The sequence below is a fragment of the Erythranthe guttata genome, chromosome 9 (assembly GCF_056151865.1).
Source record: "Erythranthe guttata isolate IM_541 chromosome 9, IM_541, whole genome shotgun sequence".
In the NCBI taxonomy this organism is placed as follows: Eukaryota; Viridiplantae; Streptophyta; class Magnoliopsida; order Lamiales; family Phrymaceae; genus Erythranthe; species Erythranthe guttata.
Genome location: NC_142541.1, coordinates 16,127,593 through 16,142,024, shown reverse-complemented (window position 1 = coordinate 16,142,024; position 14,432 = coordinate 16,127,593). Strand labels below are relative to the sequence as shown.

At 33.7% G+C, this 14,432-nt stretch overlaps 3 protein-coding genes across 5 annotated transcripts; 2 read left to right on the top strand and 1 right to left on the bottom strand.

The window, feature by feature from the left end:
• Window positions 1–2,356: 2,356 nt before the first annotated feature.
• Window positions 2,357–6,001, top strand: LOC105975963 (nucleosome assembly protein 1;3). Of its 2 annotated transcripts, none has more exons than XM_013001227.2 (12): window positions 2,357–2,603; window positions 2,711–2,754; window positions 2,840–2,935; window positions 3,960–4,052; window positions 4,162–4,246; window positions 4,391–4,452; window positions 4,531–4,718; window positions 4,805–4,982; window positions 5,089–5,132; window positions 5,223–5,415; window positions 5,552–5,566; window positions 5,674–6,001. In XM_013001227.2, the coding sequence occupies exons 1-12, from the start codon at window positions 2,534–2,536 to the stop codon at window positions 5,740–5,742; spliced, it is 1,137 nt and encodes a 378-aa protein (XP_012856681.2). In that variant the 5' UTR covers window positions 2,357–2,533; the 3' UTR covers window positions 5,743–6,001. The 2 variants fall into 2 exon arrangements, with proteins under 2 accessions (XP_012856681.2, XP_088679266.1); XM_088823140.1 differs by having other exon boundaries at window positions 5,223–5,418.
• A 697-nt stretch (window positions 6,002–6,698) lies between these two features.
• Window positions 6,699–12,184, top strand: LOC105976037 (Metallo-hydrolase/oxidoreductase superfamily protein). 2 transcript variants are annotated; one of them, XR_016033512.1, is made up of 13 exons: window positions 6,699–6,950; window positions 7,434–7,561; window positions 7,675–7,787; window positions 8,267–8,308; window positions 8,881–8,936; window positions 9,043–9,119; window positions 9,241–9,360; window positions 10,163–10,239; window positions 10,336–10,399; window positions 10,487–10,537; window positions 10,687–10,735; window positions 10,817–10,996; window positions 11,950–12,184. XR_016033512.1 is itself a non-coding variant. In XM_013001318.2 (12 exons), exons 1-12 carry the CDS (start codon window positions 6,785–6,787, stop codon window positions 10,933–10,935), a joined length of 1,062 nt encoding a protein of 353 aa, XP_012856772.2. In that variant the 5' UTR covers window positions 6,699–6,784; the 3' UTR covers window positions 10,936–11,057. The 2 variants fall into 2 exon arrangements, 1 of the variants encoding a protein (XP_012856772.2); XM_013001318.2 differs by lacking the exon at window positions 11,950–12,184 and having other exon boundaries at window positions 10,817–11,057.
• Window positions 11,104–13,295, bottom strand: LOC105975434 (F-box/FBD/LRR-repeat protein At1g13570). Its single transcript, XM_088823139.1, has 5 exons — window positions 13,154–13,295; window positions 12,162–13,076; window positions 11,929–12,081; window positions 11,756–11,797; window positions 11,104–11,644 (listed from the first exon to the last, which is right to left on the bottom strand). Exons 1-5 carry the CDS (start codon window positions 13,244–13,246, stop codon window positions 11,243–11,245), a joined length of 1,605 nt encoding a protein of 534 aa, XP_088679265.1. The 5' UTR covers window positions 13,247–13,295; the 3' UTR covers window positions 11,104–11,242.
• Window positions 13,296–14,432: the final 1,137 nt, after the last annotated feature.

Here is a 14,432-nt window from a genome sequence, read left to right as displayed (position 1 = left end):
CTTGGTAATCAATGATCCTTTGTGTAAAATTTTATTTGCATGTTGGGTTTTCGCTTTTGATTTTTTTTTCTTTCATCTCGAAATTTGTATTTTGTTCCTTTTTTGCTTTTGTATTTTGTTTGTTTGCTATTTATTTCAAATATTTCAATAATAATTTGAGAACCCGTTTTTTTCCCCCTTAACAGCAAAGGATGATGATGATTTCCAATCCCCGAAATCAGGTAAATTGAGGGGCTTGTTTATGTTACGACTTTGGTTATGTTTATTCTAAAACAATACATTTGAAGAACCTAATTATGTTTATTCTAAAACAAACATTACAAAGTCGTTTGTTGTTTGATTTGCTGAACCAGTTTGCCCCGCTTTATGTTCGTGATTTTCAAATTGTTTGTTGTTTGAAGACATCGGCTGGTGTTTCTGTTTGGGATTTATACAATGGACAAAAAACGATTCAATATTGGTAAGCAATGATTCTATAAACTATTTGTATGATTAGTGTGTGCATTTTGAATTTTTTTGTTCTGCATTTGCATGTTGTTTATTTTATTTTCAATTTTGCTGTTTTTATTTTATTTTGCATTTTGCTGGTTTGCAATTTATTTCGAATAATTCGATACTAATTTGAGAACCTTTTTTTTTCCCATGAGGATGATGACTTCGAATCCCCAAAATCAAACAATTGAGGGGTTCGGTAATGTTATAACTTTGGTTATGTTTATTCTTAAACAAAATGTAGCTGCATTTTAAGTTACAATTATTAAGGTTTGTTTGATGTTAGTCTGAGTTTTTATGCGTTTTTTTAAACTCGGTTTGCATTTTGCTCTTTAAAGTTTGTCACTTTGATTCTGTATTTTGCTATTTTTGTGGCTGATTTTGGTACTTATGTAATCTGAATTTTGATTTTTTTGGTTAATTTTGAGTAGTGTTGTTAGTTGTTTGCAAATGATGTTTGCTATTTTCAAGTACCATTTTTATTCGACTAATTCATGTATCGTTTACTTACATATGATGTTTTTATTTGTAGTATGCATTTTGCAAGTCTTGTATAAACTTGCAAAAGTTGTTAGTTGTTTGATATTTTGCAATAACATTGTTTGAATAATTCCATAGCTCTGATTTTTCCCTTTTTCTTTTCCAACAGCCAAGCCAAATAAAAGGAAACAAGTCACTAAATCATCGAAAAGGAAAAGAAAAATCAACTCAGACTGTAGTCGAGACCCAAGAACAACCAACCGTTACAGAAAGAACAACCGATTCCACAATATTGTTCAAACCTCATTTTGTAATTCGGTGTATTACAGTTTGCAGTTTCAGTTTACGTTTGTTGATAAAAGGGTTTCATCTTTTACATCACCTTGCAAATTCCAAGTTTAAAATTGCAAAAGAAAATGATTGTTTTGCTATTGCATTATGCAGTATTATTTTTTATCATACTAATACAAATCGCAAATTTATGTTTGACATTTTAATGTTTGCAATTATTCATCGTGCAGTTCGCTATTTACAAAATGATATAACAGTAATACATAATTAACAAAGAAAAAAAAACACCATTCTAAAATTTGCAGTTTGTTTACCATTTCTTTTGTATTTTGCATTTTGTTGTTGTATGTAATTTGCATTTTCCTGTTACAACTTACAACTTGGAAAAAAAAAAATTGTGAATAAGATAATTGAATATTTAAAGATTTTATTAAATAAAAATATGCAAATAAATATTTATGATGAAATTATACCAAAAAATATAACAAGTAAATATCATATTACAACAATTTAAATATGTGTTTTCAAATTCCTTTTGTTGTTTGATGTTTGATGTTTGTTGTTTGGAGTCAAATTAATAATGAATGCAAACATAAAATTATAGAGAGAGATAAATATGTAAGTAAGAGAGAGAGAGAGAGAGAGGGAGGCGTGAGAGGGTGAGAGAGAAAGATATGTAGATAGGAGAGAGATAAATGCGTGTGAGAGAGAGAAAGATATGGAGAGAGGAGAGAGAAAAAAATGAGAGTGATTTGTGGGTCTATTTCTTTATTTTCTAAAATAATATTTTTATATAAATATTAGTCAAGGATATTTGTGTCCATATACAATTAATTTTATTTAATTCATATTAATTTTAATAGGCAAGGGACCTACACCTATATTCATCTAATCACTTGGATTTCCACCTATATAAGTCCAAAATTAGGGGTGTCTAGCAAATTTCCCCTTTATAAATATGGTTTTGTTTAGTAATATTATTTATTTAATAATAATTATATTCTAATTTTACAAACAAATTCATTTATAAAACTATTTAATAATTAATCAGCTTATACAAAATTAAAATATGAAATTGCATTAATTAACAAACGAGCCCTTAAAAAATATCTTAACACAAAAAAAACCTACGTCATTAAAACCTCCTCTTAACTTTCGTCTACCAGTCCACCGCTCTATTTCCCTCCTCCCTCTCTTTCATAAATTCCTTTTTCCTAGGTTTTCGATTTTCGATTTTTGATTTTCCCCTTTCTCTCTCACGAATCCAATCATGAGTAACCCCAAGAAGGAGAGCTTCGATATGTCCGATTTCGACTCCTCCCTCCCCGCCGCCGCCGCCGGTACTCCCCCCCCTCTTTCATCTTTTCCAATTTCCAAGTACTACTGTGTGTGTGTGTGTGTTCGTGGCTAATTGTTGTTGCGGTGTTTATTTGTTTTACATATGCAGCTTTGAGTGCAGAGGATCGTGCGGGTTTAGTAAACGCCCTTAAGGTTTTGATTTTTGATTTTCGATTTTCCCGATTGTTGTGGTTTTACATTTCTTGGCTGATTGAAGTTTCATAATTTTGGTGTGTAGGATAAACTGCAGGATTTGGCTGGGCACCACGCTGACGTGATGGAGACTTTGTCTCCTGAAGTGCGGAAGCGCGTTGAGGCGCTTAAGGAAATTCAGGTGTTGTGTGATGATCTTCATTATGTTCTCTTCTCTTTTTTTCCAGAATATAATCTGTCGATGATTTACAGTTTTTGGGTCGTGTTGTTATTTTGGATACTCTTATGCTGATTGTTGTTGTTGGTTGGAAATCGTATGATGGGTTGAATGATTGATTGTTACTTACCATGGCGATTCAATTTTTTTTAAATGTTCCATTTCTAGTTTGTTTCTTATTTGGATCATGAAAGAGCTTGCGTTTTTCATGTTGTTGTATTGATTCTTGTGCTGATTTGTTGTTAACAACCAGGATAGAGTTGTATGTTAGTGCTGTTTCCTTGAGAGTGAATTTACATCCCCCTTCAGTTGTCTATTTTGAACTTGCATGATGACTGCGTTACATCTGATAACTTTGGATCTTCACTCCCATTTTTTGTGAATTTTGCTTCAAAAACCCCTAATTCATGGTGTTAAACCGTAATAAACTGATTAGTGCTGATGGATGGAAGTTTGCAGAAATGATGATGAGTTAGGTTTTCGCAAATTGGTTGCTAAAATAGTAAAGGGGTCGTTAAAGAATGTAGATGCTGACAAACGTGAAGAGAGAAAAGAGTGGAGCCAATTTACAAGATGGTGGTGGTGGTGATCTGGCATAATAGACCAAGTAGTAAAACCTATATTATCGTTAGGGGTGGGCCGGGTGGCATGAGGTTGGGTTTTTGGGTAGTCAGGACTAGGTATTCGATTTTTCGGTTAGCGAAATATGTTCACGACATCCACCGTTGTTTGTCAGATACCTGATAGACTGTACCTGGAATTATTTACTCTATGTTGGATTAGGTTTGGGTTTTTCGTTTTTTTAGTTTAATTTGTAATTTATTTTTTAAAATCTCTTGTACAACCTACTGCAAAAGCAAGAAGGTACACCATCATTTTCGGCATAAAGAAACATATCATCAGTGTGACTGAATTTTTGTAGATCAAGAATGTTGCTGATATAATTTTAATGTGAATATATATATCTAACATGTGTTTGTATTTACAGAGCCAACATGATGAGCTGGAGGCAATGTTCCTTGAGGAGAGAGCAGCACTTGCAGCTAAATACCAGAAACAATACGAACCTTTATATACAAAAGTAAGGCAGTTGATTTTTCTTGCATGCACTTTCCACTTTGAGTTTCCATTGTATTATTATGTGGCATTCCTGCAACTTCTACTCATTTCCTTCTTCAAACAAAATGCAGCGATTCGAAATTGTGAATGGTATTGTGGAAGTTGAAGGAGTGACTGATGTTTCAGTGGAGCAGGGAGAGGACAAAGCTAATGACGGTAAAGCAAGGCTGTTTTTTCCACCCCTTTTCCCCAATTCGGCGACCAATAATAATCAACTACAGATTAGCCATGTTATTGTTTTATTTTCTAAGGTTCTTCATAACTAATCTGGCGCAGCTAATATCTTGTTAAACCTCTCAGGTAAAGGTGTGCCCGACTTCTGGGTAACAGCAATGAGGACTAATGAGATATTATCTGAGGAGGTTGATATTCTTAAACACAATTTTTCTTCCTCCGATGATTTAACTTGAACTGAAAACTCTTTCTACAATTTTGTTCAGATAACGGACCGTGATGAAGAGGCTCTAAAATATCTCAAGGACATCAAATGGTGTAAGATTGATAGTCCCAAGGGTTTTAAGCTTGAGTTCTTCTTCGACACCAATCCTTTCTTCAAGAATTCTGTACTTACAAAAACATACCATATGATTGATGATGATGACGAGCCCATACTAGAAAAGGCAATAGGGTAAATTCGACCAAGTTTTTTCTCCACTTGTTATTTTTTTTTTAAATTTAAATATGTTTTTTCATATTGAATTGGATTCCTTGTAGGACGCAGATTGAATGGTATCCTGGCAAATGCCTGACTCAGAAGGTCTTGAAGAAAAAGCCGAAGAAGGGGGCTAAAAATGCAAAACCGATAATAAAGACCGAGAAATGTGAGAGTTTTTTCAACTTCTTTAGTCCTCCAGAGGTTCCAGACGATGATGCCGACATTGATGAGGATGAGGTATGTATGGTCTTCCCATTGTATATTCTAGTATATAATTAAAAAACCCAAAGCTGTAGAATGTTTACGAAGTCTGCTTATTTTAATTGGTAAATTGTCACAACAGGCTGAAGAACTCCAAAATCTGATGGAACAAGACTATGACATTGGGTGAGTCTTACTTTGGGTGGATAATATGACATGATTTGTCATTAAATGATTGGCTAAATATTCTGACACGATTTTGTTGCGCTTTTACAGCTCCACAATTCGGGATAAACTTATTCCACATGCTGTTTCTTGGTATACTGGGGAGGCTGCTGAAGGCAACGAACTTGACATGGTGGATGACGAGGATGATGACGAGGATGATGATGAAGAAGATGAGGATGAAGATGAGGACGAAAATGATGACGACGATGATGATGAAGAGGAGGAGGTCAAAAACAAGAAGAAGGTAAAAAGATCTTTTGGCAAGTAAAAAGAAAATTTAGAATTTCGCTTATAATTTCATAGTTTTATTACCTCGGACATATACTCACGTTAGACTGTCTTTGTTTCGCCATTTCCCTGGAAAAAAAACCTTTCAGCCTTCTGGACCAAAGGTATGATAATCGAATAATCGATTCAATTGCCAATTTTTGTATATTTGTGCTGATTGTTGCATTTTGTGGTTTTACGAATGTATTGGAAATGTTTCTGCTATTGACAGAAAATTACAAGAGCACAAGTTGCGGGAGGTCAAGAGGGGGAACGCCCTCCAGAATGCAAGCAACAGTAGGACTCGGTTACAGATAAAGCGAACTGCCGAAAATTGGTTCTTTTTCCTTATATATGTCTTCTTTCGTGCTTCGTTTTTTTCTCTCTTTATGGATGACATCGGTTTTCTATGGTGGTTGAGTGGAATATTTGAGATTTGAGGGATTACTGGAGATGTATTTTTGTTTGGTTTTTTTTGTCCATCCAATCTATTTTCTCTGTATTATTACACCGAGTGGACGGTTTTTGCGGTGCGTTTGTATAAGAGTCGAGCTTGAGTTTTTCGATTGTGCCAATTGCTTCCCAGATTTATCAAATCAGATTTTTGTGGGCATTACCTGAAATAGATGGGAGTATAAGAAGTGAGAATACAATTTAAATCAACCAATGAAAAAAAGGGGGTAAATCTGAATCAAGTGATGACATGATATAGGTGTTCACTCGGTCGGTAAAGCGGTACCGAGTCGAGAAAACCGAACTAATTTGGTAAAAACCCGTTCTGAACCGAATAATCGGTACGATAACGGATAAACAATAGGAATTTTCTAAGTATCGAAATTCCGGTAGGGTATTAGCGAATGAACACCCCTAATTTGATCCCTTGATTGCTTCTATAAATTGATGTCAAACCAACATTTAACTATCGATAAATATAATTATTTGTTTATACATTAATCTAAATCTGTTATCTAATTACCTTTTAATGATCTATAATCTATAATACAGTAAAAACAACTTCTTAATTTTCCATCATTTACACACCCTCTCCTAGGTAACCCCAAGTAATTACACACAGCCCCCTCCATATTTATATTTATTAAATATGAACATTATTCATCTTCATTAACAAAATAAATAAATGTCTATTTGACTATTTGTATATATATTTCTTACTGCACAGTGAAAAATAATTATATAATCAAAAAATAATTTCCATAGGTTTATAATTATATTAATCAAAAAACAATTTCGTAATATAAGAGAAGTTCCGGGTCAAATCTGGAAATAATACTCGGATCGTCATCTTCCACAGTATAACTTGCATTTCTCTGTGAAAACCACACATGGCTGTACCTCTGGCTTTGGGTTTTGTACGTCCGGTCACCACTCCATTGCTCCGTTTAACTCGCTTCGCGAACCCGTTTCTTCTCTCTAGAAATCATCAAATTTCCGCTTCGAGAAATGCTTCCTCTGCCTTCAATCGTATCATACAAGCTTCTCTTCATTCCAGTCAGTATTTCTTATTTTATTTTATTAATCTCTGTTATAATGTTTTTTTTTTCAATTCCTGCAGCATTTTTATGCTCCTTGTACGCCGATCTTAGATTTTCCCTTTTTTTTCCGATTAATTTTTGGTACATGAAAATTTATTGTTATGTGGAATTAGTGGAGATCGCAGTACGGACACTTTATTAGGTTAAATTTAGGAAATAGTGATTCAGATAATTATCATTTTGATGCAGCTTTCTTCCAGTTTTAATTAATGGATAGAAATCAAATTTAGAGAAGAATATCTTCCTTGAATTAGTATTTGCTTCACCAGAATGCATTACGTGTTTGCTCATTGCCTCACATGGAGATCTTAGATACAGTGTGTTTGTATATACGAATCCGAGTCATTCACTTGTTGGTATACTTTGGGGGTTAGCAAGATTGTGTGGTCTTGTACGTGTTCTAAATCGTCGTTTTTTTTCTTCTCTTGAAATTGTACAGGTTCTGTGGGTGATTCAGTTGGAGCAAAAGAAAACGTCGGCCAATCTGAAATCATTTTCATAGGAACTGGTACTAGTGAAGGGATTCCGCGTGTGAGCTGCCTCACTAATCCTGATAAGACATGTCCGGTAATCGTTTTCAATTTGCGTACACGAAAATCTACATAGTTTCTTTATTGACGTGTTGGATTTGAGCAATGGGATCGAAAACTAAGCATATATCACCATTTGAAATTTAATAGGTTTGCTCCAAAGCTGTAGAACCGGGTAACAAAAATAGGAGACTTAACACGAGCCTTCTTGTTCGCTTCCCCAGGCCATCTGGAAAATGCAACATTCTTATTGATGCTGGCAAGTATGTTAAAGATTCTTGCATTCTCATTTATTTTACATGTGTTAGCAAAGTATGTTAACGAAGGCACCATTTGAAGTTCCCGGTTTATGTTTATCACTTCGTCTGTGAATAGATTAAAAACGTTAAAACAGTAACAATAATTAGAAAATCAACACAAAGAAATAAAAGAATGTGACATAATAATTATATTTAGCTACACATGTGGGGATTATGACCAAACAAAATAACTACATCTCAGAGAACTTATGTCGAGTTTGACTATTGCTTTAGTATTATTTTTGCTAGTATTTGCTCACTTTTGACTAAAGATTCAGGCAACTGGTAAAGAATGCTTAAATTAAGTGAAATATAGTTTAATTTTTGCTGCTAATCTAAATAGGATTAAGGATTGGGTCGAACTGAGTTGAATTTACGTTCAATAATTTTTGCTGTGAAGCATGTGCTACATACTAAGCTTTCATCACTCAAACATGTTGCAGGTTTTTCTATCATAGTGCTCTGACATGGTTTCCGGCTTACGGGTAAGCTAACTTGATTTCAATATCTGTGGGCTGTTATATACACTCTATTAACTATAATACTTATTTGCATGCATAATAATACTTATATATAATATCTAGCTTAAGTCCTCTAATATGTTCAGAAGATGTTCAAATTTTAAATAAATTATTTGGGTGTGCTTTATATTTCTGAAACGGAAGTCAAAGAACAGAACAAGTGGTTGATTGCATAACCTTTACCTCCTTATATAACTTTTTGTTATACTTTTTGCACCCACATATTTGTTCTCGACAGTTAGTGCTCAGTATAAAACCGGAAAATTTCAGGCTTTCGGTTGATTTGAGACATGCAGCATGTGCTTCGATAGTACAATTAAAGGCGATACGTATCGAGATTAATCTGCTATTCTTTTCTAGAACTCCCGTTTTAAAATTGGATTTTTTTTTTCTCATTTACCAGCTGATCATCTAAAAACACGAGTTCTATCTGAATCTATACGTTTCCATTCCGTGTGATGCTTCTAGATTATCATATACAAGTTTCATTATTGTAACGCAAGTTCCATCTTTGTGACTACTTTAATTTCTGTCAGGATAAGAACAATTGACGCGGTTATTATTACTCATTCTCATGCTGATGCAATTGGAGGTCTCTGACATGATTACCTCTTGATATTTACATGTACGATTGAAATCATCAAATGTCACGAGTATGTATATATCGTAATATTACAAGAATTTGTTTGTTTTTCCAGGTTTGGATGATTTACGTGATTGGACAAACAATGTTCAGCCTTCTGTTCCAATATATACAGCAGAACGTGATTTTGAGGTTTCTTATGCTTTTACGAATTGTATCGCGTACCAAAGTTTTATTCCATTTTCCATCTGCTGTTATTCTGAATATTTTCCCAACTCAAATGTTTGATAAATTTTTATTGATATTATTTCAGGTGATGAAGAAAACTCACTATTATATAATAGACACAAGCGACGTCACACCTGGTGCTGCAGTTTCGGACTTGCAATTTAACATAATACAAGAGAAACCGTTCCTAGTACATGATCTTCAGGTGAGGATCTTTTTTTTTCTTTTTCTTTTTGTGTGTGAAATGACGACATAAAAACATGAAAGTTATTCCGAAAGTATCTTCACAAGGAATCACTTTGATATATGTACTTATATTCATTTTAAACGGATTATTACAAACATCTAGTGAAAACCTATTATTAATCTTACTTAAGTTAGATTTTGAAACAATCTAGTTATATGCCAGTAAGTTACGTTATGACGGGTTCAAAATTAGGACTTAAATATGAAATCCTCGGCGTTTTGGGCTTAGCTATAAAATTCATTGGGGTCATTTGAATGATGAAACTTAGCTCTATTGACAACTCACATCGAAATACGCTCGGCTCATATATAACTCAGCCAAAATATTGAATTTCGAGCATGCTCTGATTGATTAATATCCACATAAATCTTAACTTAGGCCCCGTTTGGTTGCCAAGATATGATTAACTAAATAGTTGGGCTTAATTTGATGTTTGGTATCCTCAATAAATTGCCGGATCGACCCGCCAAAATTATATAATCATGGCTTATCTTGCCTTCTAATGAGTTTTTTTTGTTGGACGTTTCAAGCTCCAATAAAATAATTGGGTCTCATTAGATTATTTAATCTTATCTTGGCTAATCTTATCTTCCCAACCAAACGGGGCTTTAGTAGTTACTATTTTAGTCGTGCACAGAGATAGACATTCAAGTTCATAACTAAATTAAATGAATATCATAAGTAATTAATGCTGGGTACTCTCAGTAGGCATGCATGCTCTTTTTCTGCTGTTTTATTCATTGTATTTTTTATCTTGCAGTTTACTCCTTTACCAGTGTGGCATGGCCGTGGGTATCGTTCTTTAGGTTTTCGTTTTGGCAATATTTGTTACATTAGGTAATGTTCTAATTGTCTTTTGCTCCAGCTTGTTCAATTTTTTTTTTTTATTTTTTTTTTGCACAGAGTCTAATTATTTTTCATTTGTGCTTGTAGTGATGTTAGTGACATTCCAGAAGATACTTACCCTCTTCTCGAAAACTGTGAAATCCTTATTATGGTCTCTCTCCATCTCTCTTTCTCTACATATACATGCGTGTATATATCATGTAAATATTCATGAATTTGTTTTTATTTTCTTAATTAGGATGCACTAAGACCTGATCGATCTTCGGCAACTCATTTCGGACTTCCAAGAGTAAGTTATTTATTCTTAATAAATAAAGTCAAATAATATAATTCGTATATTAGCATTATTAAGTCATGACCTTTTGAGTTCTAGTTTTGTTTGATACAAGATATAGCAGATGCTATATTAATTATTATTGAGCTGATAAAAATTCTCAGGCCTTAGAGGAAGTTCGAAAAATCCAACCGAAAAGAACACTATTCACTGGTACTTCTTGAATAGCTGTTTTCGAGAATTATTATTATATTTTTTTTTTTGTTTGTGATTCATTTAGTAATTTCCTTGAAGGTATGATGCATTTGATGGATCACGAGAAAATAAGCGAAGATCTGATGAAGTTGAAGGAGACTGAAGGGCTCGATATACAACTCAGTTACGACGGGCTTCGTGTGCCGATAAGTCTATAGCCTCTCGTCTTATTCAAACTTCTTTCAAATCAATTTTTGCCCATTGATACATACAGTTATGGTAAATCTATCTAAACTTGAACTTATATATATCACATACTTAATATTCATTTCCTTCTCAAGTTTCAGATTCATATTTCCGTACGATATATTATGTTCTTTTAAACATTTTTTTATGAAAATAAGATACTATATTAAGTGAAAAATAAGATAAACAATGCACTAGCAACAAATCACCAAAATATTTTAAAAAAATTGATTCATTTGATGCTGATCATGGCTGCAGTCTTAAATCAGGAAAAAGTGATCACCTTACGATTTTTTTTATTTCCAACGAACGAAAACTCGAAATCAATTTCTCAGCATGTTTCTTGGCGTCAAACGGATTCAAATTTCCGTTCTCCGTAGGCTCTATAGGATCAACCGTCCCCGTCTTTACCCCTTTCATAATCGTCACTTTGCCATCTTCTCTCGGTTTATACATTACGAGTAATTGGTTGAAATTTGGAACATCCCGATAATAATCACAGTCTGTATCTATAATCACCGTCTCAAGTGACGTGGCAGCAATTTTACAAATACTCACGATGAATTCATCTTCACTTGCACACCCACAATACCCAACCATTTCAATCACCTTTAGATTTTCGTGTTCGAACACATTCGCCTCTTCTGCGGTTACTTCAGGGAATGGCATATGTCTTCTAATCTGTGTCACAAGGGCAAACACTCATTCAAATTATATATATATATATATATATATATATATATATATATATATATATATACAAAAAGGAAATCGATAGAGTTCGAAGAGTACCAATGAATCGTAAGGCTGACAGCAAGGCACTATGTAGTTAATCTGTGACAATATGAAAGATATCAATTTAACAAAAAGAAATTCACTTGTTGATTTTTCAATTTTTTGTCGAAAATTCATTCAACGTAAAACTAATTAGGAAGTCGAGACTTTATAGTGAAAATTACATTCACCTTGATTTTGAACTCTTGCAGTTGAGGAGATGCTTTAATCAATGATGTGAAGAAGAGAAGGCTTCGACCAACTCGTGACACAACGCTCAATTCGAGCTGCTTGAGAGCGTACAACTGAGGCAAATCACGAGGAACAATTTCTCCCAAAACACTCTGAAAAAAACAGAAAATCGGGCGATGTAAATGTCAGTGAGTGATTGTTGCGACTAACATATAAATGAATGCAAACGTACCGCAGTGTGAAGATTCAACATAAGCTTTGACAGTTGAGTTGAATAGCTAGAATGTTTGTTAGGTTCGTAAACAAACGACTCACAAAACACCCCACCAAGAGTAAGCTCGGAGACCTTCGGAACTTTCTTGAACGGCAAACCGATTACATTTCCTTGGTACGTACACGATACAAGATTTTCAACCGATATCAACAGGCTCTCGATGTTGCAACAGTCGGATATTTCCAATACTTTGAAATACGGCAGAGGGTCAACAAATTTGAGATCTTTCGTAGCATTGGAGCCCCTTATGCACAAATCTTCAATATAACGACAAGACTCAAGAAAATACCGAACCACCTCATCGGTGATAGAAACATCGACCAATTTAATGGATCTTAGAGAGGTAAATCCATTAGCGGATCTTAGGCAGGAAGCAACAGAACAACAACCGGAGTCAATCAAACGACAATAATACTTGTAACGAGGAAATGGTACCAACATATACGAAAGATCAGGAAACACATAATTGCAAGGAGAGGTACCGGGTACGGACAAATCCAATTCCAATCTCTTTAAATCCTTAAGAATAACACGATTTATCCAAGTATTAATGGAACTAAAAACACCCCGCCTTTCAGCCTTCTCACGAATACGAATACGAATAATCAGAGTATCAACACTGGGAGACTTGTGCGAACGTAAAACTTGAGAAATGAAGACGCTTAACTTCTCTTTTGTCATAATTTTGTTTCCATTGGTAGTGATATCCCTATCGTTAAACTCCAACTTCAGATTCGTAAGTGTCCACAGATATCTCCATCTACGAGACAAAACGCTTGTCCTAACGGCATCTAAAATCTTCATACGAGACAAAATGGCGATAAGTAGATCATCAGGTAACTTATCAATCACATTAGCAGTAGCATCAATTTCCTGCATTATGAATATTAGTATTAGATACCCAAGTATGACTAACAAAATATGAAACTATATATATATATATATATTACCAGCAACTGTTTCTTCTTTCCTTTTGTATGATTGTTAATCCACTTTCGTTTTCTAGGGTTTTGTGGAATTTGATCCCTCTTATGCTTGTTCATCTTGTTCAGGTTGGCACAGAAAGATTAGATTTTTTTTTACCAGTTTTAATTAATAGTTCAGATGAGCAGCATAAGGAAGAAAAAGAATAATCAATTATTTATTCCTACAAATAAATATAAATAGCAAGAGAAAATTCGGAATTGAAACGCCTCAAAATTTGAATTAGGTTCTGAATTTATGTGGAATTAGGTTCAAACTTTGGGGATTAAAATTGGGCTCTGATCTCAAGTGTCGATTGTGTAATCGATTTAAAAACTTTATTTTTATTTTTATTTTTATTTTTAAGGGTAAATTCCAATTTCCCACCTTGTACCTTGGTTCGGTATTATTTTACCCCATTCTACTCTCGATTGCATTTTGCCCCCTATACTTGAAAAAAAAACGACCCAATATGGCCCTTGCTGCTAGTTGTCAACATTTGAGCTTAACAACGTTTGATCTAAGCTTTTAAATTAAAAAGACGTCTCATCTCCCAGTTTAAATAATTATGAATTTTTTTTATAAATAAATAAAAATAATAATAAAAAAATTCAGACAACGAGAAAACATAATTTATGACGACAGCCAATTTTTTTTTTTTTTAATAATTATTTAAACTGGGAGGAGTGTTTTTTTGTATTTTTCAGATTTAGATGAACGGTGTTAAGGTCAAAGGTCTGAAAACTAACTACGAGGGCCACATTGAGATAATTTTTCAATTATAAGAAGTAAATCGATGCAATCGAAAGTAGAAGGGATAAAATGATATTGGGAGAAAGTACAAGAGAAAAAATTGGAATTTATCTTATTTTTAATTGATAATAATAAATAGTTCAAGTATCAATTTATTTAGGTCCACTGAATTATCAATCAGTTAACACACACACAATAAGTCCAACTTCAGCACATTCATATCACTATTATCCAATAGGAATTTCATATATATCCAAAATACTTCAAAAAATAAATATCCAAAATATTTGTTGACTCGTGAGTTAGCTCAACTCATTTATCATTTACACCTCGAGACAAAGAGTGTTGACTCAATAAATTCGAAATAAGTTGTACCTGGCCACGAGTCAAACAGAAACTCCAGTTGATAATTGCTAGTCAAGCAACTATATAATCTTATCAAATAAATAAATAATTGGATCAATGATGTGATTTAAAGTTGTTAATCTCATGATAATCACATCATTAGTAACC